The sequence below is a fragment of the Oncorhynchus clarkii genome, chromosome 5 (genome assembly GCF_045791955.1).
Source record: "Oncorhynchus clarkii lewisi isolate Uvic-CL-2024 chromosome 5, UVic_Ocla_1.0, whole genome shotgun sequence".
Lineage (NCBI taxonomy): Eukaryota > Metazoa > Chordata > Actinopteri > Salmoniformes > Salmonidae > Oncorhynchus > Oncorhynchus clarkii.
Genome location: NC_092151.1, coordinates 20,396,876 through 20,424,087, shown reverse-complemented (window position 1 = coordinate 20,424,087; position 27,212 = coordinate 20,396,876). Strand labels below are relative to the sequence as shown.

General features: G+C 44.4%; 1 protein-coding gene across 1 annotated transcript in view; it reads right to left on the bottom strand.

Annotated features, from left to right (window-relative positions):
* Nucleotides 1-314: 314 nt before the first annotated feature.
* Nucleotides 315-27,212, bottom strand: part of LOC139408500 (scavenger receptor class B member 1-like) — a 44,478-nt gene continuing 17,580 nt past the window's right edge. Inside the window, exons 7-13 of the mRNA XM_071152470.1 lie at nucleotides 26,580-26,746; nucleotides 25,819-25,937; nucleotides 14,660-14,733; nucleotides 13,194-13,245; nucleotides 12,685-12,831; nucleotides 10,755-10,830; nucleotides 315-378 (exon numbers count right to left, since the gene is read on the bottom strand). Coding sequence (XP_071008571.1) covers nucleotides 368-378; nucleotides 10,755-10,830; nucleotides 12,685-12,831; nucleotides 13,194-13,245; nucleotides 14,660-14,733; nucleotides 25,819-25,937; nucleotides 26,580-26,746 — 646 coding nt within the window. The 3' untranslated portion in view covers nucleotides 315-367. The remainder of the gene's footprint in view (nucleotides 379-10,754; nucleotides 10,831-12,684; nucleotides 12,832-13,193; nucleotides 13,246-14,659; nucleotides 14,734-25,818; nucleotides 25,938-26,579; nucleotides 26,747-27,212) is intronic.

Here is a 27,212-nt window from a genome sequence, read left to right as displayed (position 1 = left end):
GTTTTAAGGACATTACAACAAAGTTGGATCAGCCTGTAGTGTGGTTTTCCACTTTAATTTAGAGTGTGACTCCAAATCCAGACCTCCATGGGTTGCTAAATTTGATTTCCATTGATAATTTGTGTGATTTTGTTGTCAGCACATTCAACTATGTAAAGAAAAAAGTATTTAATAAGAATATTTCATTCAGATCTAGGATGTGTTATTTTAGTGGTCCCTTTATTTTTTTGAGCAATATATATATAGAGAGAAAGAGAATTGTCAGTCAGTGGCTATAGGGTTTCAGTCTCAAACACAGAGCCCTGCAGCACTGGGCTGTAGTAGAGGGGTTTGTTCGCTCCCGTTGGTGTCCTGTATGACAGTCCTCTCACATCTTATCTGTTAGGAAAAGAGGAGATAGAGAATGTGAGAAATAATGTTAAAAACACAACATAGTTAGGATCAAGTATGCTCTCATTTCAGTCTGTGAATCTGTTCATAGAGAACTTTTATTTGGCCTTTTCACTACAAAAAACCAATGTCTCGTCAGTAGTGGTGTAACAGACCGTAGTCGATCCGTGATCCGTATGGACCCCCCCCCCCCCACGGTTCGGCACGCATGTGAACCGAGGATCAATTGCAAAGTTGAACCATCATAATGTGAAACACAGTTCTGCCGCTGTTACTTGTTAAAGTAATAATTCCCTAAATCTCCATGCAGAGTTGCAGTGAAAAGAAAGACAAGAGGTGCGTCCTGCGTTTTACTCTGAAGCCTGAAGGTTGTTTTGATTATAAACATTTTAAAAAGCAGTTGTGTGTACTGTTCACGTGAAACGGGCATGTTGAATCCTAACGAATCAATCCTGGATCCTCGCGTTGCAAAATGCAAAGAAAAAGACCAGTGACAGCCATGGCTGGCAGAGGAGCTGAAGAACTGGAAACGCCGCCCGCTTCATTTAAGTCTCTTGTATGGGAGCATTTTGGCTTCCCTGTCAAATATGATGACGCTAGAAGGGTGGTGGACAACACCATTACGGTGTGTAGGCATTGAGCCACAAGAAAGCCGTATGATCATGGAAATACAGCGAGCATGGCCACACATTTAAAGCATCATCACCCTGGTGTGTCAGTGACAGGAGCCAACTCAGCCAAGAGACAACTTCACACCGCGGCATTTAAGCAGCCCTTTGCTGCAGAATCAGACCAGACTAAAGCCAACACCAAATCTATTGGGATGTTTATCTCTGCAGACATGAGACCATATTCTGTTGTGGAAAACAAAGGGTTTCAAAATATGGTGACGGTGGTTGAGCCAAGCTACGAAATCCCTCACGCACCCACTTCAGTATGAAGATCGAGCCAGATCTTTATGAAGAGGAAAATATCTAAAGTATTATCCAAGACGTCCTCTGTTGCCCTCACCACAGACGGCTGGACCTCCAGGGTAACGGAAAACTGTGACTGACTGCTCACTACACCACAGACGGCTGGACCTCCAGGGTAACGGAAAGCTGTGACTGACTGCTCACTACACCACAGAGGGCTAGACCTCCAGGGTAACGGAAAGCTGTGACTGACTGCTCACTACACCACAGAGGAGTGGACCTCCAGGGTAACAGAAAGCTACGTGACTGACTGTTCACAACACCACAGAGGAGTGGACCTCCAGGGTAACAGAAAGCTGTGACTGACTCCTCACTACACCACAGAGGAGTGGACCTCCAGGGTAACAGAAAGCTGTGACTGACTGCTCACTACACCACAAACGGCTGGACCTCCAGGGTAACGGAAAGCTGTGACTGACTGCTCACTACACCACAGACGGCTGGACCTCCAGGGTAACGGAAAGCTGTGACTGACTGCTCACTACACCACAGAGGAGTGGACCTCCAGGGTAACAGAAAGCTGTGACTGACTGCTCACTACACCACAGACGGCTGGACCTCCAGGGTAACGGAAAGCTGTGACTGACTGCTCACTACACCACAGAGGAGTGGACCTCCAGGGTAACAGAAAGCTGTGACTGACTGCTCACTACACCACAGACGGCTGGACCTCCAGGGTAACGGAAAGCTGTGACTGACTGCTCACTACACCACAGAGGAGTGGACCTCCAGGGTAACAGAAAGCTATGTGACTGACTGCTCACAACACCACAGAGGAGTGGACCTCCAGGGTAACGGAAAACTACATGACTGTGACTGCTCACAACACCACAGAGGAGTGGACCTCCAGGGTAACAGAAAGCTACGTGACTGACTGTTCACAACACCACAGAGGAGTGGACCTCCAGGGTAACAGAAAGCTACGTGACTGACTGCTCACAACACCACAGAGGAGTGGACCTCCAGGGTAACAGAAAGCTATGTGACTGACTGCTCACAACACCACAGAGGAGTGGACCTCCAGGGTAACAGAAAGCTACGAGACTGACTGCTCACAACACCACAGAGGAGTGGACCTCCAGGGCAACGGAAAGCTACGTGACTGACTGTTCACTACACCACAGAGGAGTGGACCTCCAGGGTAACAGAAAGCTACGTGACTGACTGCTCACAACACCACAGAGGAGTGGACCTCCAGGGTAACAGAAAGCTATGTGACTGACTGCTCACAACACCACAGAGGAGTGGACCTCCAGGGTAACGGAAAACTACATGACTGTGACTGCTCACAACACCACAGAGGAGTGGACCTCCAGGGCAACAGAAAGCTACGTGACTGACTGTTCACAACACCACAGAGGAGTGGACCTCCAGGGTAACAGAAAGCTACGTGACTGACTGCTCACAACACCACAGAGGAGTGGACCTCCAGGGTAACAGAAAGCTACGTGACTGACTGCTCACAACACCACAGAGGAGTGGACCTCCAGGGTAACAGAAAGCTACGAGACTGACTGCTCACAACACCACAGAGGAGTGGACCTCCAGGGCAACGGAAAGCTACGTGACTGACTGCTCACAACACCAGAGGAGTGGACCTCCAGGGCAACGGAAAGCTACGTGACTGACTGCTCACTACACCACGGACGAGTGGACCTCCAGGGCAACGGAAAGCTACGTGACTGTGACTGCTCACAACACCACAGAGGAGTGGACCTCCAGGGCAACGGAAAGCTACGTGACTGTGACTGCTCACTACACCAGAGGAGTGGACCTCCAGGGCAACGGAAAGCTATGTGACTGACTGCTCACAACACCACAGAGGAGTGGACCTCCAGGGCAACGGAAAGCTACGTGACTGACTGCTCACAACACCACAGAGGGGGAGATGTGAAGTCCAGGGCTACAGACCCACCCCCTCTATGAGAGTCACACAGGCACAAATCTGGTGCAGGTAGTGCTAGGAGCAGTAGCAGAGTGGAAGCTAGAGAGGCCCAATAGCAATATCCCAACCACCACAGATAATGCCATAACCAAGTAAATGCAGTGATAGAGGCTGGACTGGGGCCACAGATAGCTTGCTTTGCACTTGATCAATTTAGCATCTCAAAAGGGAATCTCAGTGAACCAGATTGACCGCCTCCGTGGGAGGATCAGGAAGGTGGTTTCCTTTTTCCACCGAAGCACAACGGCCGCTGGATGTTCTTAAGACCAAGCAGGAAATGCTACAGCTAACAACCCACAAGCTCATACACCATGTCACAACAAGATGGAACTCCACTTATGACATGTTGGAGCTCTATCTTGAGCAGCAGGCAACTGTATACTCTGCACTGACAGACAAGACCCTGGAAAAACAAACATCTTCACCTTGTCTGATGATGTGAAGGTGGTAAAGGTGGCTGAGGTCCTCTGGGTGATCAAACCTCAAAACAGTTACAACCCTATTGAGCACTGATTAGAATCATTAGACTATTTTAATGCTGTGTGTGATTTAGTCAGAATTATATCTGAGAGTGTAGTTCGTAGTCAGAATTAATGTTTTGGTGACAATATATCTAGTGTCTTGACTAACTGTGCAAGATTCAGTGCCGACCTTAGCTGGGGCACTGAGAACTTCCCAGGGTCTTTCTCTATGTCGGCTGGGTAGCAGGACAGTGTGGGCGTATGATAACTAATGTTTTGTGTGGAAGTATGTGTGTCACTATAAAATTAAGGTCTTTGTACTGTGCACGCCAGAACGTTCCCGTGAATAAACATTTGACTATTGTGGACTGGGCCTCTGTCTGTTTTCATTCCAACCAGTATCTTACAAATCCTTGTTGCAGACAGTCATTAAATTGGGGTATAAACATTGAGAACCTAATGTGTCCATGATCCTACCTCTGAAAACAAGGATTCTACAATCCATGGCCCCAAGTGAGGAAGACAGCACCATCACTAGAGATGTCAAGGCTGCCATTAGAGGCTGCCATTGATCTGATCGGGTCAGTAGAGGATGCCTGGTTATTTAAAAAAATGCCTTCCTAACCATCTTAAATAAGCATGCCCAATTCAAGAAATTTAGAACCAGGAACAGATATAGCCCTTGGTTCTCCCCAGACCCGACTGCCCTTAACCAACACAAAAACATCCTATGGCATTCTGCATTAGCATCGAACAGCCCCCGTGAAATGCAGCTTTTCAGGGAAGCTAGAAACCAATATACACAGGCAGTTAGAAAAGCCAAGGCTAGCTTTTTCAAGCAGAAATTTGCTTACTGCAACACTAACTCAAAAAGTTTTGGGACAGTGTAAAGTCCATGGAGAATAAGAACACCTCCTCCCAGCTGCCCACTGCACTGAAGATAGGAAACACTCACCACTGATAAATCCACTATAATTGAGAATTTCAATAAGCATTTTTCTACGTCTGGCCATGCTTTCCACCTGGCTACCTCTACCCCGGTCAACAGCACTGCACCCCCCACAGCAACTCGCCCAAGCCTTCCCCATTTCTCCTTCTCCCAAATCCAGTCAGCTGATATTCTGAAAGAGCTGCAAAATCTGGACCCTTTCTTTCTAAAATTACCTGCCGAAATTGTTGCCACCCCTATTACTAGCCTGTTCAACCTCTCTTTCGTGTCGTCTGAGATTCCCAAAGATTGGAAAGCAGCTGCAGTCATCCCCCTCTTCAAAGGGGGGGACACTCTTGACCCAAACTGCTACAGACCTATATTTATCCTACCCTGCCTTTCTAAAGGTCTTCGAAAGCCAAGTCAACAAACAGATTACCGACCATTTCGAATCTCACCATGCTCTGCAATCTGGTTTCAGAGCTGGTCATGGGTGCACCTAAAGGTCCTAAACTATATCTTAACCACCATCGATAAGAAACATTACTGTGCAGCCGTATTCATTGATCTGGCCAAGGCTTTCGACTCTGTCAATCACCACATCGGCAGACTCGACAGCCTTGGTTTCTCAAATGATTGCCTCGCCTGGTTCACCAACTACTTCTCTGATAGAGTTCAGTGTGTCAAATCGGAGGGTCTGTTGTCCGGACCTCTGGCAGTCTCTATGGGGGTGCCACAGGTTTCAATTCTTGGACCGACTCTTCTCTGTATACATCAATGATGTCGCTCTTGCTGCTGGTGAGTCTCTGATCCACCTCTACGCAGACGACACCATTCTGTATACTTCTGGCCACCTTATTAACAACCCTCCAGGCAAGCTTCAATGCCATACGACTCTCCTTCCATGGCCTCCAATTGCTCTTAAATACAAGTAAAACTAAATGCATGCTCTTCAACCGATCGCTGCCTGCACCTGCCCGCCTGTCCAACATCACTACTCTGGACGGCTCTGACTTAGAATACGTGGACAACTACAAATACCTAGGTGTCTGGTTAGACCAGGGGTGTCAAAGTCAAATGGACGGAGGGCCAAATAAAAAAATCAGCTACAAGACGAGGGCCGGACTGTTCGAATGTTCATTGAAACATTTTTAAATGACGCATATAGTCTAGTGAACCTAATTGAACCTACTGAAAACCTAACAAATATATTACAATATGATCAGATAAATAAAGCAATATTTTCTTATGGCTCTGTCAGTAATCTTTAATTTTCAACAGACACAAAAGACAAATTTCCTTTATATAAATATCCCCATAACATGAACATTAAATGAAAGAAACCGGTATTCAAGGCACCATCAGTAGACTATATTTTCTATTTTAGCAAAAGTGGGCTAAATTTACTTCAAAGAAAAAACAATAATAGCAATTTTCTATCATCCACTCAACTGAAATATTTTTAAAATATAATTGGATTGAAATACAAAAAAATAAAGTGCAAAAATCTATTAATCAAAAACAACACTTTGTTTAAGGAGAAGTAACATGCAGTGAAAACAAATATTAAATTTTAACTTTTAAACTTGAACTGAGTAAAAACTCTAAATATGTGATTGCACAGTAATGTTCACTTGTTTGAGGTTGAGGGTGATACTTGGTGGTGTCCCATCTTTTCCACAAGTTCATCAATGTTCGGGGTAAGGCTCTGAGCTGAAGAAATCCTCAGAATTGAGTGGAGGTGTTCAGCAGTAAGTCGACTTCTGTGTGATGTTTTGTTCAGGTTCATCAAAGAAAACAGTTGTTCACACAGGTATGTGCTGCCAAACATAGACAACGTTTGAGCAGCCTGGATGCGCAGCTGGGGCATTGTGCCGGGGAGGAAACGGGCGAACTCCGCAGCACCCACTGCCGCATATTTTGCCCTCAGTGCATCATTGCATTGGAGGTCAATCAACTCCGTTTGGAGGTTTGGTGGTGAGCTTTCCACGTCAACAGCAAATGGGTTACCGAGCAGTTCCAACCTGCTTTTTTGTGCTTCAAAGTCAGCAAATCGGCGTCGAAAGTCAGCGGCAAGCATACCTATTTTATCAGCCAACTGTGTGCTCGGGAACGCACTGGTAGAGAGCTTCTCTTTCATGGTCTGGCAGCTGGGAAAGTGGCTCAAATTTTCTTTCCGCATCTGCGTCTCCCACAGAGTCAGTTTGGTTTTAAATGCCTTCACTGTACTGTACATATCAGAGATGACACGATCCCGACCCTGCAGCTGCAAGTTTATTGCATTCAGATGACTCGTAATGTCACACAGAAAAGCCATTTCACACAGAAACATTTCGTCTCGGAGTTGTGTTGTGTCTTTCCCTTTGCTGTCCAAGAACAGACAAATCTCCTCACGAAGCTCGAAACATCTTTGAAGCACCTTTCCCTGGCTTAGCCATCGCACCTCTGTGTGATAAGGCAAATCACCATGCTCCGTTTCTAACTCCGTCAGAAATGCCTTGAACTGGCGGTGATTCAAACCTTTGGCTCTGATAAAGTTAACTGTGCGCGTGATGATGCTCATTACATGCTCCATTTTCAAGGCTTTACCGCACAACGCTTCCTGGTGTATGATACAATGATAAGCTGTCAGCTCACCTGTCGCGTTTTCCTCTTGCATCTTTTCCCGTATCTTTGCCACCAGTCCGCTCCTGTGTCCACACATCGCAGGTGCTCCGTCGGTTGTCAAACCCACGAGTTTTTCCCAAGGCAGCTCCATCTCATTTACACATCTTGACACCTCTTCATACAAATCATGCCCCGTAGTTGTGCCATGCATAGGACGTAAAGCCAAAAACTCCTCTGTCACGCTTAGGTTGGAGTCCACTCCGCGGATGAAAATTGACAACTGGGCAATGTCAGAAATGTCGGTGCTCTCATCCACAGCCAAGGAATATGCAATAAAATCTTTTCCCTTTTTCACAAGCTGCTCTTTTAGATTGATGGACAACTGGTCTACTCTCTCGGCAATGGTGTTTCTGCTCAGACTCACATTTAAAAAGAGTTGCCTTTTTTCTGGGCAAACTTCGTCACAAACTTTAATCATGCAGTTTTTGATGAAATCCCCCTCCGTAAATGGCCGGGCTGATTTAGCGATCTCTTCTGCCAAAATAAAACTGGCCTTGACAGTTGCGTCCGCGTGTGTGTCCGCGTGTTTCGTTTTATAATGTCGTCTCAGATTATACTCTTTCAGTACCGCCACACTTTCTCCACACAGAAGACACACAGGTTTTCCAGCTACCTTCGTGAACATATACTCCGACTCCCACCTTGTTTGAAACCCCCGGTTCTCAGTATCCACCTTCCGTTTTGCCATTTTTGATGGGTATCTGAAAGTTAATTTTACTGTGATGCTGACGACTGCTGTGCCAATAAATATTGAAATGAAGCAGCCTACTGCTCGGTGCGTCACCTTTGCATTGTGGGAAATGTAGTATTGGTGCGTGTAAAAGATCTGCGGGCTGCCGGCTTGCTGCGGGCCGGTTCTAATAATAAATCAAGATCATCCCAGGGGCCGTAAAAAACCTTCTTGCGGGCCGGATGTGGCCCGCGGGCCTTGACTCTGACATATGTGGGTTAGACTGTAAACTCTCCTTCCAGACCCACATCAAACATCTCCAATCCAAAGTTAAATCTAGAATTGGCATCCTATTTCACAACAAAGCATCCTTCATTCATGCTGCCAAACAAACAAAACTGACCATTCTACCAATCCTCGACGTCATTTACAAAATAGCCTCCAAAACCCTACTCAACAAATTGGATGCAGTCTATCACAGTGCCATCCGTTTTGTCACCAAAGCCCCATACACTACCCACCATTGCGACCTGTACGCTCTCGTTGGCTGGCCCTCGCTTCATACTCGTCGCCAAACTCACTGGCTCCAAGTCATCTACAAGATCCTGCTAGGTAAAGTCCCTCCTTATCTCAGCTCACTGGTCACCATAGCATCACCCACCTGTAGCACACGCTCCAGCAGGTATATCTCTCTGGTCACCCCCAAAACCAATTATTTCTTGGCCGCCTCTCCTTCCAGTTCTCTGCTGCCAATGACTGGAACGAACTACAAAAATCTCTGAAACTGGAAACACTTATCTCCCTCACTAGCTTTAAGCACCAGCTGTCAGATCAGCTCACAGATTACTGCCCCTGTACATAGCCCACCTATAATTTAGCCCAAACAACTACCTCTTTCCCTACTGTATTTATTTTATTTTCTTTATTTTGCTCCTTTGCACCCCATTATTTTTATTTCTACTTTGCCCATTCTTCCATTGCAAATCTACCATTCCAGTGTTTTACTAGCTAAATTGTATTTACTTTGCCACCATGGCCTTTTTTTTGCCTTTACCTCCCTTCTCACCTCATTTGCTCACATTGTATATAGACTTATTTTTTCTACAGTATTATTGACTGTGTTTGATTTCCTCCATGTGTAACTCTGTTGTTGTATGTGTCGAACTGCTTTGCTTTATCTTGGCCAGGTCTCAATTGTAAATGAGAACTTGTTCTCAACTTGCCTACCTGGTTAAATAAAAGGTGAAATAAAAAAAAATAAAAAAAAGAGGACCTGAACCCCAGATACCCCCTAATGTACAGGACTACCTTCATAGATCTACTGGTTCAAGTCCCTGTCTCACCTAGACCCTGCCCTGCACCGGAGGACATAAAGTACCTCAGTGGTGAGATCACATTTTTGTTTAAATGTAAGAGTGAATTACTTAAATAATAAATATACTGTAGTCTAATCTTAGTCTATTAGAATCATCCATTTGATTTGGAATAATTGTGGCTTTTATTAAATGTTATTGCCACAATTATAGTTCAAAGAAAAATGAAAATAAGTCATTTTTTCTGCAGGGTCAAGCCACAGAGCCGACAGGAGCAGACTCAGGAGGCATCTCCTCCACAAAATAATTTGACCATGAAGGAGCTTTTTGGGAAGACCTTTGCGAGCAAGGACACAGGCAAGACGTTTGCCAACACCATCAAAGAGGATGTGGAATCCTACAAGGCAGCAAGCGGCATTCCACTGGATGGTGATCCACTGACATAGTGGAAAGGAATGAGTGTAAATACCCTCACATTGCCATGATGGCAAGATGCTACCTGGCACTTCAATTCCTAGCGAGAGGGGTGTTCTCCACAGCAGGGGACATAGTAACTGCAAAGAAGTCTACCCTCTCCCAGACAATGTAGACATCCTCATCTTTTTGAAAAATGATTTTAAAAGTTAAGCTCAGGTCTACTTTGCTTTCTTTTTTTGATGTGGACACAGGCAATTTTTTCATTCACTATTGTTCAAAGGAAGAAGGTATAATGCCTCATATTGCACTTTCATTTAACAATTGAGTATTGAATATTTGATTTAAAACATGTAAAAGTTCCTTGCTTTAAGTCATAAATGGAAAGCAAAGTTATATTATCTCCCTTATTTTTTGATGATCCGAAAAATGATCCGATCCGTGACTCAAAACCGTGATTCGATCCGTGACTCAAAACCGTGATCCGATCCGTGAGTTTTGTGATCTGTTGCACCACTACTCGTCAGACATGCAACTAAACAGACAAACAGTCTCATGTCAGATGCAGTCAATTTCACCTGTCAGTGACAGTGCTTAAAAAGGGTCACATGAAAATCACAACATCCTGTCAACAGATCACCTAAAACATTGTTCATCCAGCAATAGCAGTCTGCTGCGTGTTAACTTTGGGCTGTTGGGAGTTCTTGCTCAACCATGCTTAGATCTTTCAACTTGACACTTCCAAAACCCACACTCAAACCACAGGCAGCGATAACTTGGTCTTATGAAACATGGCACAAGAGCAGTGGATGAGAAAATGGTGTTTTAAAATGATAGAGATGTTGGTAAAATAATATAGGTGAGTGTGATGCCTATTGTGTAAGTCCTCAATGATGTGTGTGTGTGTGTGTGTAAACTTAGGACATAAGAGGCTGAGCATGTGTACACCTTGGACATAAGCGGCTGTGTGTGTGTGTGGGCCTGAAACCAACCTGTGTCATTCACGATACATTTGTCCGTCTGTTGTTTGAGGGCATCTGCGCTGTTTACGGTGTCTTTAACAGATGCCTAAAAGATAACCAGCCCTTCACTAAATCAGCCAATCAGAGCAGCTACTGAGCAACCTTATTTGCTGTCAGGTGGTCGATTATAACGTGACAGACAAAAAGCGCAGGGCCATGTTCAGCAGGAAAACGTTGGCCAACGTTCAGATAGAAATGTACAATGTAGAATATACATACCTCACTGGTATATAGAATACGTAATCCATTCAGCTCTAGTCATGGCTTTTCTATCTGCAACATTCCACATTGTTTTTGTACTGAACATGGCCCAGTATTTAGTTTCTCAGCCATTGGGTAATTTGTGTTGAGTCAGTGTGTGTTCATGCAGTGTGTGTGCGTTTTTATGAGTGTGTTCATGCAGTTTGAAAACAGATGACTGTGGGCGTGGCATGCAAGACATCCAGTGTTAATGCAATTGGTTAATGACACCTCATACAGACAATCTTGACCAATCAATCGTAACATTTGGATTGTCCCTCTGATCGACCTGATTGATCAGCTTCATACAGTAACAAACAGGCTGGACGTGATCTATAGACATCTTTCTCTTACTGATCAGGAGAACTCTGGTCCCAGAAGGCCAGTGTGTGCAGGCTTTTACTCCAAACCAGCTTCCACACAGCTGGTTCAGCTAATACTACAGTCATTCTTCAATCTGACCAATATATCTTTAGTCTAGTTCTAGAGACTATAAATCATTCTGGTCCAGATTAAAGATCATGACCCCTATAGTTTAACATGCGTTTTAGAGCTGGGTTGTAACAGAAGCCTGCACATCAGTCCCCCAGGACCAGAATTGGCCACCCTTCCTAATGGACTGTTATAATCAAATCAAGGCAGATCAGAATCTGTCAGGGTAAATCATGATTTTATTATTTTATATTCATATTGCCATCACATTCTTCTGCTTGATATGATAGAGGCATGTTTTCAGGAGTGATTGGGAACAGTTTAACATGTGGACCAACCCCATGGTTCTGGATCACTGTAGGCTGATATTTTTTCAACGACGCCTGTGGGAAAACAAACAGGCCAACTGATTCCCTGCAACATTCACAACAGTCATAACGCTCGTCACAAACTTATCAGTACAGTCCACTGTCCTTAGGGAACATTGTGTTTCAGCATCTAGACTGTCCATACACAGGTGTGATTCAGGTGTGATGCATCTAAAGCCTACGCAGCTAGTCCAGCCAGTAGAAGTGTGCTCAGCTACTGTAAGGCCGCATACAAACCACATGACGTGATCTCACTAGTGCAGTGAGTGTGTACACAACTCATTTTTGCTTAAATTCTCCAAAACAAGAACCACATTTCCAAAAGGAAAATAAACTTGAAATGGGCATTATACCTCATTGAATAAACTGGACCATTAAGAGTTATGTCCACGTGTTTATCAAATTAACTGGCTAATGTAGTGTCAGCTATATTAGGGGAAATCTCTGATTATTTTAACGAGAGACAGGCAGTGGGGGTGTGACCTCGTCCCAAAGTGGCACCTCTGCTCTGTACAGTATAGATCACTGAACACAATCTACTGAGCTACTCAGTCAGTGAACTACAAACTTCATATGAACTCTGTTTGCTGTGATGTGCACCCCTACTGGTGGAGAGGGGGGAGCACCAGTGTGTTGGTTTGTTATGGGAGGCTGTGGGAAGAGTCTCTGTTCTCTGATGGGTAGTGGAGAGCTGCTCAGGATTGTCAGAGGGTCACATTGGTTAGTACGCATGCCATGCAAACCAAAGAATGAGCATGTTATTTCTCTCCTCTCTCACAACCACTTGTACCACATCCAGTTTGTGAACAAACACACTCTCCCATCCATCCCTCCATGCACATGCAGTGTAGAGGCCTTACCTTGTTCCTGTAGTATAGTAGTACAACCCCCAGTACGGTGGCCAGGCCCAGGACTATGAAACAGTACTGCATGTACACCATCACCATTGGCAATAGCACCAGGTTAGTGTGGAACGTCGTCAGGATTTCACCGTCGATATAACCATTCTACCACAGGGGGAGAGAATATGAGTGGACAGATTTATGGGGGTGTAGAAAGAGTTAGGGATACGTATATATGCTAGGGTTATGGGTGAGGAATATAGAATGTTATGGTGGAGAGATGGGTATGGGGTATACAGCAGGTTGGGGCAGAGAGTGTAGCGAAAAGCTTGTGTTCCTAGTGCAGTAGTATCTAACAATTCACACAAATCTAAAAGTAAAATAATGGAATTAAGTAATACAGAAACATTAGGATGAGTAATGTCTGAGCCCGGAGGTTAGGGGTGGAAAGTGTTATGGGAGGAGAGATGGTATGGGGTATACAGCAGGTTAGGGGGTAAGAACCCAGTAAGTGTCTAATCAGTCACCTCCTCAAACCACATCATGGGCATCATCACCTCAGAGATCTTCCCCGTTTCCCTGCTCCAGACGAACACAAACCGTCAGTTATACACACAAATGCATGCAACGGTCACAGCAGAGGAAGACAGTTCTTCTCCCATCAGAAACTACCAGATTGAACGGGACCCTCCACCTTAATGCCTTTGAGGTTAAAGGTCAGGGAATGTCCTTATATGACATGTACACGTTGAAATGTGGAGTGATGGGTTGGGCGTCAGATAGGGGTTATAGATCAGAGAGGTTGAGGGGTAGGTCCTAAAATGAACACCCTCCACCCGACCAAATGCAGGTAGATTTTAGCATTGGCAGGCAGAATGTCTAGCAGTTGTCACACAGAGCACTTGGGAAATCCAAAACCCACATGTAAAGAATAGTAAATAATGCAGTGATTGGTAGGCCATTTCTTACAACTTTCTGAAGACATTACGGCATGAGAACGCCTGTGTAACGTTACTACCTGGTTAAGTGTCTCTGTAGCCAGTTAGCAATGCCGAAACAGTCATTTCTAAAACCTTCTGAATTAATCATGATGTATCAATTGGCTGGGCATTTGTTTTGCAAACTCTGCCATCGCATGGCGCCTAGCATACTAGGGTGGCAGGGAGCCTAGCGGTTAAGGGCATTGGGCCAGTAACTGAAAGGGCGTTGGTTCGAATCCCGAGTGGGCAAGGTGGATAAATCTGCCGTTCTGCCCTTGAACAAAAGCGTTAACACCCCAGCAACTGCTCCCGGGCACCCTGGACATGGATTAAGGCACCCCCCCCCCCCCCCCCCGGACATGGATTAAGGCACCCCCCCCCCGGACATGGATTAAGGCACCCCCCCCGGACATGGATTAAGGCACCCCCCCCCCCGGACATGGATTAAGGCACCCCCCCCCCCCCCCGGACATGGATTAAGGCACCCCCCCCCCCCGGACATGGATTAAGGCACCCCCCCCCCCCCCCGGACATGGATTAAGGCACCCCCCCCCCCCCCCCCGGACATGGATTAAGGCACCCCCCCCCCCGGACATGGATTAAGGCCCCCCCCCCCCGGACATGGATTAAGGCACCCCCCCCCCCCCGGACATGGATTAAGGCACCCCCCCCCCCGGATATGGATTAAGGCCCCCCCCCGGACATGGATTAAGGCACCCCCCCCGGACATGGATTAAGGCACCCCCCCGGACATGGATTAAGGCACCCCCCCGGACATGGATTAAGGCACCCCCCTACCTCTCTGGAAGACACATTTCAGTTGAATGCATTCAGTTGTGTAACTGACCAGGTATCCCCCTTCCCAATCAACAGTCCATTGCAAGGTGTGCAATTAAAAATTAAAGGGCAACTACAATATTTTTTTTTTAAATCTGAGAGGCTGGTAGATTCGCATCTAACTGCCAGTGGCTGGTGGACAAAAGTTAGTGGCCCTGGATAGGGGTTATCCTTACGTGATCCCAGACACTTTCTTCATATACAAGTTGAGCTGCAGACGAATAGACACATTCAGAGGTACACCAGTCTCCTGCAGAGAGAGAAATGAATAAACTGCTTATTTACAGCTTTAATAAGTCAAATGGGGAAATACTTGCCACAGCAAGCAAGTAAACAATGTTGGGTTGTTGGCGGAAGAGCATGAAATATGTTCCCTAGACATCTAATGACAAACAAGTGGTCTGTACTGAGTGCACTAAATACGGAGACTAATTGAAATAGATTAAACATTTGGACAAGGGCTCTTTGGCCTCAGTTGAAGAACCAGTCGTTAAGCTTAGTGAGAGAGCTCGAACCAAACATCTTGTCTTACTCGTTTCTCTTCTCAGGGTAATGTCATTCCACTCCCTTGTTGTCCAAACACACAGTTTGTGGCACAAAACAACTAAATCTACTTGACAATCGCTTTGCTTTCCAAGCCAAGCCGCTTAAAGTCTGTACTTTGTCAAAAACAGGATCACACCTAGCTAAATTAATACTCAAGGGACTTACACACACAGCTCAAAAATACCCCCTGAACAGTCTGAGCATCGGTCCCACACACAATCAACTAGGACTTGTCTGTTAGCGGGCTTAGTCGTTATAAAATATACTGAGAAACAATGAAAACATTTGCCTAACAAAAACGCTTTTTGTCCCCAGTCTTACAGCAATGTGTGTGGAGTTCCCTAGTTTCAAACGGAGGAATAAACATACTGTATAGGCCTGCATACAGAGTGAGAGTCTCCCCCCCCCCGTGGAAATGTCAGTGTTGCATTCCTCTTCACGCAGTAAATATTTCCCCACAATCTACAGTACATAAGTTACAAGTTTGTGTGTAAGCAGAACACATAAAAACATACACAGGATAGAGACGCAGTCAGACAGACAGCTGTTTATATGCTTCTAAAGGAAGGAATTCCAAAATAGAGGGGAACTTGCTTATTTATCCCTCCTTTTACCAAGTAAGTTTACTGAGAACACAATCTCATTTTACAGCAATGACCAGGAGAATAGTTACAGGGGATGAATGATCCAATTGGAAGTTGGGGATGATTAGGTGTCCATGATTGCATGAGGGCCAGATTGGGAATTTAGTCAGGACACCAGGGTTAACACCCCTACTCTTACGATAAGTACCATGGGATCTTTAGTGACCACAGAGTCAGGACACCCATTTAATGTCCCAGCCGAAAGATGGCACCCTACACAGGACAATGTCCCCAATCACTGTCCTGGGGCATTTGGATATTTATTTATTTTTTTAACCAAGGGCCTCCCGGGTGGCTGTGCCATCAGAGTCCCTGGGTTCGCGCCCAGGCTCTGTCGTAACCGGCCGCGACCGGGAGGTCCGTGGGGCGACGCACAATTGGCCTAGCGTCGTCCGGGTTAGGGAGGGCTTGGTCGGTAGGGATGTCCTTGTCTCATCGCGCACCAGCGACTCCTGTGGCGGGCCGGGCGCAGTGCGCGCTAACCAAGGTTGCCGGGTGCACGGTGTAGCCTCCAACACATTGGTGCGGCTGGCTTCCGGGTTGGATGCGCGCTGTGTTAAGAAGCAGTGCGGCTGGTTGGGTTGTGTATCGGAGGACGCATGACATTCAACCTTCGTCTCTCCCGAGCCCGTACGGGAGTTGTAGCGATGAGACAAGATAGTAGCTACTACAACAATTGGATACCACGAAATTGGGGAGAAAAAGGGGTAAAAATTCAAAATAAAATAAAAAAAATAATATTAAACCAGAGAACTGACCCTCCAACACCATTTCCAGCAACATCTATCCTACTATCCAGGGACTGACAAGGACCAACCCTGCTCAGCGTCAAAGACCGCTAAAGATGGGGTCCTAGCTAGAAACACTAGCTGGTGTTATTGATTTATTGTGTGAAAAGTGCATTTGAAATGATTCATGTGCATCCCAACACATAGGTTTGAGAAACAACCATTGTTATTAAGAGGCACATCAGTGTCATGGCAGATCGTTAGTGACTTCACTTGAGGTGAAAGTATTAGCTGCCCAAGCAGACACCGTGCATACGGTCACAAGCCATGAGAGTTGTTTTTCACCCCATCTGAAACATCAATACCTGCCTGTGCCATATCACACCAAGTTACTGGATAACATGGGACTTGTCAATAAGATTGATCTCCCAACCTTTGTCACAATAACATTTTACTGCCTAGATTCATAAGACTGACAAATCAACATTATCTACTGGGTCCATTAGCGAACATTTCAGTACAGATCTGTAGGTTACATTCATCAATAGATGAGTGAAAACCGACTGTCATTATCAAAACTGGAGATTAGATAGTCGGGGTCTGTCAGGTGAGGTCAAAGACTGAAGTGTTAAACTAGACTACACAGTTAAACCACAGACAATATGTTTTTGACAGATCAGCAACTCTGTTCATACAAGTTGTCAAAATATTACCTTAACGTTTCGAATTCCGTTAGCGAGAAACAAAAAAAGGGTGGGGTGGGGGTGCAAGCTCATGACTCTGCGTAGAGGCTGTTGGGGACGGTTTGCCAGACAGATTGAACCTAGTCCTGGACTAAACAGCATGCTTAAAATATCCTTTCCATTTTTTTTTTAATCCAGAAATAGGCTTAATCTGTCTACTCCTTGAAGTTACATGCAAATGCCATGCACACACTCAGTCATACACCCTTCCTCCTGCACACACACGTATTCCACAAACACACTAACACAACCGTTCCTAGACACAGAGAGAAACACTTGGCTCATTTGAGGATTTTTTATTTTATTTATTTATTTTACCTTTATTTAACCAGGCAAGTCAGTTAAGAACAAATTCTTATTTTCAATGACGGCCTGGGAACAGTGGGTTAACTGCCTGTTCAGGGGCAGAACGACAGATTTGTACCTTGTCAAACACTTCCGGTTACTAGTCCAACGCTCTAACCACTAGGCTACCCTGCCGCCCCGATAGAGTTCTACTATTCTGATCTGGTTCTGTTCAGACAGTTCTGGCTAGGAAACAGTTCTAGGAGAGCTGGATGGACCTTGGGGACCGCAAGGACTCATGCTGGGATCTAACCCCAGATGGTTAATCCCACATCGGGGATCCTTCCTCCTTGAGCTCTGCAGGGCTCAACTGTCCCAGTCTGCTACCACTGCCTGCCAATTGTTACAGCAGCAGTTATGAGTCATGTCTTCACTTTATTGACTAAAGAAGCCTACCTGTGTGAAAGGAAACTTCCACATCCTCTATTAAAGATACCAAGAGGACAGAGTTAATGGCACAGGAGGTTGTGCACCACTGCACTATCCCTGGATAGGGCTGTGGCAGTCATGACATTTTACCAGGTGGTTATTGTTATGCAAAAGCCTGCTGGTCTCACGGTAATTGACCGTGAAATTAACATACATGTTTAGCATCACCATGCTTCACTCATACAAGCATCATAAAAGCCTCTGATGCACACCTATGGAACATTACATTTTTAAAAGGTCTAAAATTGTTTGAATATACGGGGCGGCAGGGTAGCCTAGTGGTTAGAGCGTTGGACTAGTAACTGAAAGGTTGCAAGTCAAAATCCCAGAGCTGACAAGGTACAAATTTGTCGTTCTGCCCCTGAACAGGCAGTTAACCCGCTGTTCCTAGGCCGTCATTGAAAATAAGAATTTGTTCTTAACCGACTTGCCTAGTTAAATAAAGGTTAAATTATTATTTTTTTTTTTTTAAATACACCATTACAATAAACTCCTTATTTCAGGCAGGTCTAAAGAGAGTGGCACACTCCATATGTATTAACTCAGTCATTTATTGGCTACCCAAGAAATTACTGGGAGTTCATTTGCAACTTTGTTTTTATAGTACTCGCCATAAGTCAGCACCTCTACACTAAATAATGATCTGGATGTGCACAAGCTCATGCTTTTTATTAAGCCGGTCTAAAGAAAGTGGTATGAATAAAATGTATTTCAGAAGAACTGAATAGGAGTTAGCCTACTGTATGTGGCTATGAGCAATGCCATAGGCTTGTTCATTTAGCAGACAAGATATGCGTAAAATATGCCATTATTTTATAGTAAGAAGACTATAAAATTGAACTTAGCTGAATAATATTAAGATTTTTCCCCATATGAAGTGCCCATGTTAAAAAGGGTCACACGCTAGATTGCGTTTTGACAACTTTAGTTGACAATGATACAAAACTTCAAATGCCTTAGAAATCAAAAAGGCAGCATGGGCAACATGAAGCACTATAGGCTCCGTTCCTTTCCACAGGCTGCACACACTGCGCTCTCATCAAGTCATCATATTTTCACCCATCAGACTACCCTCAACTTAATCTAGTCTTTAGTTCAGATTTCAAATGGCCATTATCAAATGGGCAAGACAAAAAAGACGACATCCGTGTGCACTGGAATAGCGACTGGAGGCCACTTTCGTTTTCCACTCATGTTGGGTAGGCTACTCTGGTAATGTCGCTGTGCCACAGGTGATATTCCACCCAAACTACCCAGTACTTCATTTGGGAAACCAAGTTAAATCTGTTCAGGAACACCAATAGTAACATGTTTTCACAACAAAACATATTTAAACTGTTGACAGCCCCTCTCTGCACAGTGGAGAAAGGAATTAAGGAGAGGAGAAGGAAACAGTAGTGAGATATTCTATAGCTAAAGTTAATGTGTCAGTCCTACTTATGGAAAAAAAAGCCCTATTATTAGGCTATTCAAAATCTAAAACAAATTCACCTATAAGTTAAACAAATTCGGGTTTAGCCTATGTTAGACCAATTATGTACCAAAAATGTTACAAAAATACTGATTTAGGTTTTTCTGCCATGTGTATAATGGTTGGCTATGTATTGTATAATGGCACAATCATTTAAATGTTTTAATAGATCAGGCTTGGGCTCATATAAGCCTATGCTTATGCACAAGCATTAAATATGCATATGGGTGTTTTGAATGAATCACCTTAGAAAGCACTGTCCATTTTGTTGTGTTAAGCTTTGACACAACATCCGCAACGACCATGTCCACTCAGTTTCAACCTATCGTTGAACTTCTTTCTTCAAATGGATCAATCACAGTGAGGTGAGTTTAATAAACACATACCGTTTCGATAAGTGTTTGATGGGACATTTATTTTTACTGTTCTGATTACGTTGGTAACCAGTTTATAATAGCAATAAGGCACCTCAGGGGTTTGTGGTATATGACCAATATACAACAGCTAAGTGCTGTATTCAGGCTCTCTGTGCTGCATTGTGCATAAGAACAGCCCTTAGCCATGGTATATTGGCCATATATCACACCCCCTCGTGCCATATTGTTTAAATAGAGCCCGGAGTACCAGGCCATTAGCAACCTGATGATTGTTAGCAGGTTGGGTAGGCTACTACTAAGGCATGTCCAGAGTGCGTAAAAGGAGATCATGATGACTCAGGTCATATAGAATTTTACTGCAGTAATGACTCATAACTGCTGGTGTGGTGGTAAGTTCATCTCAACAGCCCTAGATCCAAAACGTCACTGGTACAAGCCCTGTTCTGGTTTTTCCCCCTTACTGCTACACCAAGACTGGTCAATTAACCAATTTCTGGGAAAGGCTTATAGCAATCTGTGTGTCTACCATGCCTTTAGAATGGGTGTGGGTGAGAGCGTTACCTAAAACAAGTGTGGTTCTTTCTTAGACCGCAATAAGCTAATCTTATCCCACTATGTACCATTACCCCACATCTATTGGGTCAAATAAAGGGTCAAAATACTAGCAGCTCAGGCACACATGGCCTTATCTGTAGCCACATCGCATCACCTGTAGCCACATTATAAAATTGTACCAATATTGTTATATGGTATTGACAAACAGTACAGGACAGCCAAACGCACCAGTCACACCAATACCCTCACATCTTAGCTTACATAATCCATTTTAGTGGTACCATACAGGCATCATACCACCAGTATCATAACATTCATACCCATATCAAAATAATAATCACTACTGCAATTATAATTAGCTTAACGCTATAGGTCACAATGGCATAGGCTGTTTGTCACTTCATCTTTCTGCAATTCCACACATCCTCTCTCCTTAGCTCCTCAAAACACATTGGAGAAGGTGGTCTTAGACCTTCTCTAATATGGCTCAGAATGAAGCAAGGAGATGGGAGGTGAAGACTCGAAAGACTACCATCAGCATGCATGTTTTGGTTCTGGGTGCCCAGATTACACGGACTAGACTTTTGGCTGCTAATATCGGAGGTAGTTGGGTACAGTCAGACACTTCGTTAAATCACCCCAAAACCTGTGTGTGACCACAATACAAAGCCTAGTGAAGACCGCAAAGGAGGACAGAGCTGCCATCTATATATGACATTTACACACCGCTGCCACAGCAAAGCCCTCTGTATAATCTAGGACCCCAGCTACCCTGGTCACTAACGGTTTTCACCCTTAGTCCGACAGACCAACTCATGTTGTTAAAGTTTTACAGCAAGGCCTTATTAGCTTCATACCAATTCCAACTCCTCCTCTGACTGTACTATGAAAAGTGTACAGTTCAGAGTTCACATACAGTACAGACAACTTGGCACAGGAGCTGGACAATTTCATCTTTTTTTTTTAAAGATATCTGCTCTCACATCCGTTAGCTCAGAGGTCAGCAACAGGCTTGGTAAAAGGAATTAGACTAAAAATTAGTTTAATTTAGAAAATATTTTCCAATTACTCCCACAAATAAAATAAAGACCTACATGGGGGCGTCTCAATATAAATCAAGGTATGAACTGATTGTATTTTCAAATACAATCTCTTTAGGGGCTTAGTTGTGGTCAATTTACAGTGTACAAATAATTATGTTCCGGCCTCCAGATTATCCTCTCTCTCCAATAAAAACAGCCAGCGGCTGAATCTAGTCTACCCCTGCGTTAGCATCTCCAAGTGTCTTTTAAAACAAGCTTTCTGTGATTACAGCTGAACAAGATCATCTCTATGGTTTGCAGCAAACAGTGAGAGCGGATACAAACGTCTTCCTGACTCAGTCCTGAGTCTTCATGTGAATGTCTAAGACCAATTTCCCCCAGTCCAGAGGACAGATAATTGTAAGAAACTGTTAAGGCTAAGCACTCTGTTTTTATGGGTTAGGTGATGGCCACTAGGACAGCATGTATGCATGCTTGACATTCCATACGGCCCTACAGCTGTCAGATTAGATGTGTTATCTATATTGATTGTGTTAAGGACGAAGCGGCATCACTTTTACTGCCTCTCTGGGTGATATAAACAGAGAGAAAAAGTTGGTCGGCAATACCAGTTTCTACCAGATAAATATAGATAATGACATATTGGGCAAACCGAGGTACTGGGTAAATTTATGTTCTGTACATACCATAGTTTATGATGGGTATGTTTTTGACCATGACACTACTTCTAATGATAAGATGAAAACAAAGTTTTGGCAGAATCAGACCTTTAACGTATTAATGACTGGAGTTAACGGATGTGCTCATATTGTCACACACACCCACACAGGTTTCAAAACGGCTAATTCTTTGCTCCAGTTCCCATTTAGTGTCAAAAAGGTCAAATAAAATGTTAATTGACAAGGCTACTTATGCCCGACAGGCAGGGCGCTTCCAAGCAGCCTGAAACATTATTGCCCCATTATAGAGATGTACAGTGCAGTCAAAAAGTATTCAGACCCCTTGACTTTTTCCACTGTGTTAGGTTACAGCATTGTTCTAAAATGGATTAAAGAAAAAAAAAAACTCAATCTACGCACATTACCCCACACAATGACAAAGCGAAAACAAGTTTATAGAAAAAAAAACAAATACCTTATCTACATAAGGATTCAGACCCTTTGCTATGACACTCAAATTGAGCTCAGGTTAATCCTGTTTCCACTGAACATCCTTGAGATGTTTCTACAACTTGATTGGAGTTCACCTGCGGTAAATTGAATTGATTGGACATGATTTGTAAAGGTACACACCTGTCTATATCAGGCCCCACAGTTGATATAAAAAAAGTTATTTTTTTACCCCCTTTTTCTCCCCAATTTCATGGTATCCAATTGTTAGTAATTACCATCTTGTCTCATCGCTACAACTCCCGTACGGGCTCAGGAGAGACGAAGGTCGAAAGCCATGAGTCCTCCGAAACACAACCCAGCCAAGCCGCACTGCTTTTTAACACAGCGCGCATCCAACCCGGAAGCCAGCCATACCAATGTGTCGGAGGAAACACCGTGCACCTAGCGACCTTGGTTAGCGTGCACTGCGCCCAGTCCGCCACAGGAGTCGCTGGTGCGCGATGCGCAATGCAGTGCCCTAGACCACTGCGCCACCCGGGAGAAGACAGTGCATGTCAGAGCAAAAACCAAGCCATGAGGTCAAAGGAACTGTCCGTAGAGCTCCAAGACAGGATTGTGGAGGCACAGATCTCGGGAAGGGTACCAAAAAAATTATGCAGCATTGAAGGTCCCCAAGAACACAGTGGCCTCCATCATGGGCTCCCAAGAGGTGCAGCGGACTAAGGTACTGCATCTCAGTGTTAGAGGCGTCAGTACAGACCATGGTTAGATTCCAGGCTGTATCATAAACAGCCACACAATTTGCCCAGGGTCGTCCGGGTTAGGGTTTGGTCGAGGTAGGCCATCATTGTAACCAATAATTTGTTCTTAACTGACCTGCCTAATTAAATCAATTACAAAAAAAAATACAACTTAAATGGAAGAAGTTTGGAAACACCAAGACTCTTCCTAGAGCTGGCCGACCGGTCAAACTGAACATTCGGGGGAGAAGGGCCTTGGTCAGCAACAGAGCTCCTCTGTGGAGATGAGAGAACCTTCCAGGACAACCATCTCTGCAGCACTCCACCAATCAGGCCTTCATGGTAGAGTGGCCAGATGGAAGCCACTCCTCAGTAAAAAAGGCACATGATAGCCCGCTTGGAGTTTGAGAAAATGGACCTAAAGGACTCTGACCATGAAAAACAATGCAAGTGTCACGTCTGGAAGAAACATGGTACCATCCCTATGGTGAGACATGGTGGTGGCAGCATCATGCTGTGGGGATGTTTTTCAGCGGCAAGGACTGGGAGACTAGTCAGGATCAAGGGAAAGATGAATGAACAAAGTACAGAGATCCTTGATGAATACCTGCTCCAGGCCACCAGACGGGGGTGAATGTTCACCTTCAAACAGGACAACAACCCGAAGCACATAGCCAAGACAACGCAGGAGTGGCTACGGGGACAAGTCTCTGAATAGTGGCCCAGCCAGAGCATCACTGAAGACACCTGAAAATAGCTGTGCAGCGATGCTCCCCATCCAACCTGATAGAGCTAGAAAGGATCTGCAGAGACATGGGAGAAACCCCCAAAATACAGTTGTGCCAAGCATGCAGCGTCATACCCAAGAAGACTCATGGCTGTAGTCGCTCCCAAAGGTACTTCATCAAAGTACTGAGTAAAGGTTCTGAATACTTATGTAAATGTGCTAATTACAGTTTTTTTTTTTTTTTTTACATTTCTTTGTTATTTTGGGGTATTGTGTGTAGATTGAGGGGAACATTTTATAAATTTTTGAAAGAGGCTGTAACAAGACGTGTGTCAAGGCATCTGAATAATTTCCAGATTCTCACTCACACACACACACACACAGTACCAGTCGAAAGCTTGGACACCAACTCTTTCAAGGGCTTTTTAATTTTTTTTACATTGTAGTAGTGAAGACATCAAAACTATGAACACATATAGAATCATTTGGTAAACAAAGTGTTAAATCAAAATATTTTATATTTGAGATTCTTCAAAGTAGCCACTCTTTGCCTTGACAGTTTTGCACACTCTTGACATTCTCTCAACCAGCTTCTCCTGGAATGCTTTTCCAACAGTCTTCAAGGAGTTCCCACAAACTGAGCACTTGTTGGCTGCTTTTCCTTCACTCTGCGGTCCAACTCATCCCAAACCATCTCAATTGGGTTGAGGTCGGGGGGCCAGGTTATCTGATGCAGCACTCCATCAAGCTCCTTGGTCAAATAGCCCTTACACAACCTGGAGGTGTGTTGGGTCATTGTCCTATTGAAAAACAAATTATATTCCCACTAAGCGCAAACCAGATGGGATGGCGTATCTCTGCAGAATGCTGTGGTAGCCATTCTGGTTAAGTGTGCCTTGAATTCTAAATAAACCAGAGTGTCACCAGCTAAGCACCCCCACACCTAATCCTCCATGCTTCACGGTGGGTACTACACATGCAGAGACGATCCGTTCACCTACTCTGCATCTCAAAGATATGGGGGTTGGAACCAAAAAATCTTTAATCTCAGACCAAAAGACAGAATTCCAACGGTCTAATGTCCATTGCTCGTGTTTCTTTGCCCAAGCAAGTCTTCTTATTGGTGTCCTTTAGTAGCATTTTATTTGCAGCAATTCGACCATGAAGGTCTGATTCACAGTCTCCTCTAAACAGTCGATGTTGAGATGTGTCTGTTACTTGAACTCTGAAGCATTTATTTGGGCTGCAATTTCTGAGACTGGTAACTAATGAACTTATACTCTGCAGCAGAGGTAACTCTGGGTCTTCCTTTCCTGTGGCGGTCCTCATGAGAGACAGTTTCATCATAGCGCTTGATAGTTTTTGCGACTGCACTTGAAGAAGCTTTCCGGATTGACTGACCTTCATGTCTTAAAGGAATGATGGACTGTAATTTCTCTTTGCTTATTTCAGCTGTTCTTGCCATAATATTTTACCAAATTGGGCTATCCTTCTGTATACCACCCATAACTTGTCACAACAACTGATTGGCTCAAACATATCAAGGAAAGAAAGAAATCCACAATACAAGGCACACCTGTTAATTTAAATGCATTCCAGGTGACTACCTCATGAAGCTGGTTGTGAGAATGCCAATAGTGTGCAAAGCTGTCATCAAGGCAAAGAGTGGCTACTTTGAAGATCCTCAAATATATATTGATTTGTTTAACACTTTTTGGGGTTCCTACATGCATCCACGTATTATTTCATAGTTTTGATGTCTTCACTATTAGTCCACAACGTAGAAAATAATAAAATAAAGAAAAACCCTGGAATGAGTGTGTCCTTACTTTTGACTGGTACTCACACAAATAAACATACACAAATATTACTCACAGGGTGGATGTCTATGAAGAGTCCATGTTGGTCCTCAGTAGGCTGAAGTCCCTGTACATAGTCCAGCAGGACAGGGTCAGCATTGTAGAAGTGCGGGTGGGAGATAAACACTGGGGAGTCTAGAAAACAATATTAATACAATTAATATCCTATGTAAGAAGTACTTATGAGACAAGCGGTTGATTCCTGAATTTGAACTTTTGTTCAAATCTCCCCTCGACATCAATGCATGATTTATACAAAAAATGGTTATACAGTATGTGGGCATTTCTCAAGCTACAATTCAGCCCCAAGTGTATATGATATATTGATGCATGTTCTATGGGGTGCTAGATTAGGACCATAAGAGGCATGAGACAGCATTATGTTTCATTACAAAGTGCTTCTCCATCTGTTCACACAGCAGCATGGCTCCTCTGTGTGCGTTTGCCATACCTCCTCCACTAGTCTGTTTATCAGACAAGGTATCTGGGTCATGATTAAAAGGATTATAATAACCGTCACCCAGGAGGTGTGCCTGTATCTTGTGTGTTTGAAAAAATAGGTGCAGGGAAATGGGTTTACAGTCATAGTAGTACAGCACACCTGAAGGAAATTCGGGTTAGTGCTTTTCTCAAAGACAGATTTGACCTTGGCAGCTCGGGTATTCGAACCAGCAACCTTTTGTTTAATGGACCAACACGCTAACCGCTAGGCTACCTGCAGCCCTAACAAATCATGTGCATGCGTCCGGGTGTGCGTGCGCTCGTGTGTGCACTGACTGGATCTGCAGCTGCTGACGTTGAGGAGGCCAGACTGTCTGCAGGGACAGAATCCCTCGTTGGGAGCGTAGTCTGAGCCATTAGCGAACAGAGTCTTAGGTGCCACGTAACGATACAGAGGAATCCCCTCCATTATCCCCTCACGCTGGTACACCATCTCCAAAGATCTTTAGAGAGAGAGAGAGAGAGAGACACACTATATATAAACTCAGCAAAAAAAGATACGTCCTCTCACTGTCAACTGTGCTTATTTTCAGCAAACTTAACATGCGTAAATATTTGTATGAACATAAGATTCAACATACAAACTGAACAAGTACCACAGACATGTGACTAACAGAAATGGAATAATGTGTCCCTGAACAAAGGGGGGGTCAAAATCAAAAGTAACAGGCAGTATCTGGTGTGGCCACAAGATGCATTAAGTACTGCAGTGAATCTCCTCACGGACTGCACCAAATTTGTCAGTTCTTGCTGTGAGATGTTACCCCCACTCTTCCACCAAGGCACCTGCAAGTTCCAGAAAATTCCTGGGAGGAACGGCCCTAGCCCTCATCCAACAGGTCCCAGGCGTGCTCAATGGTTTGAGATCCGGGCTCGTCGCTGGCCATGGCAGAACACTGACATTCCTGT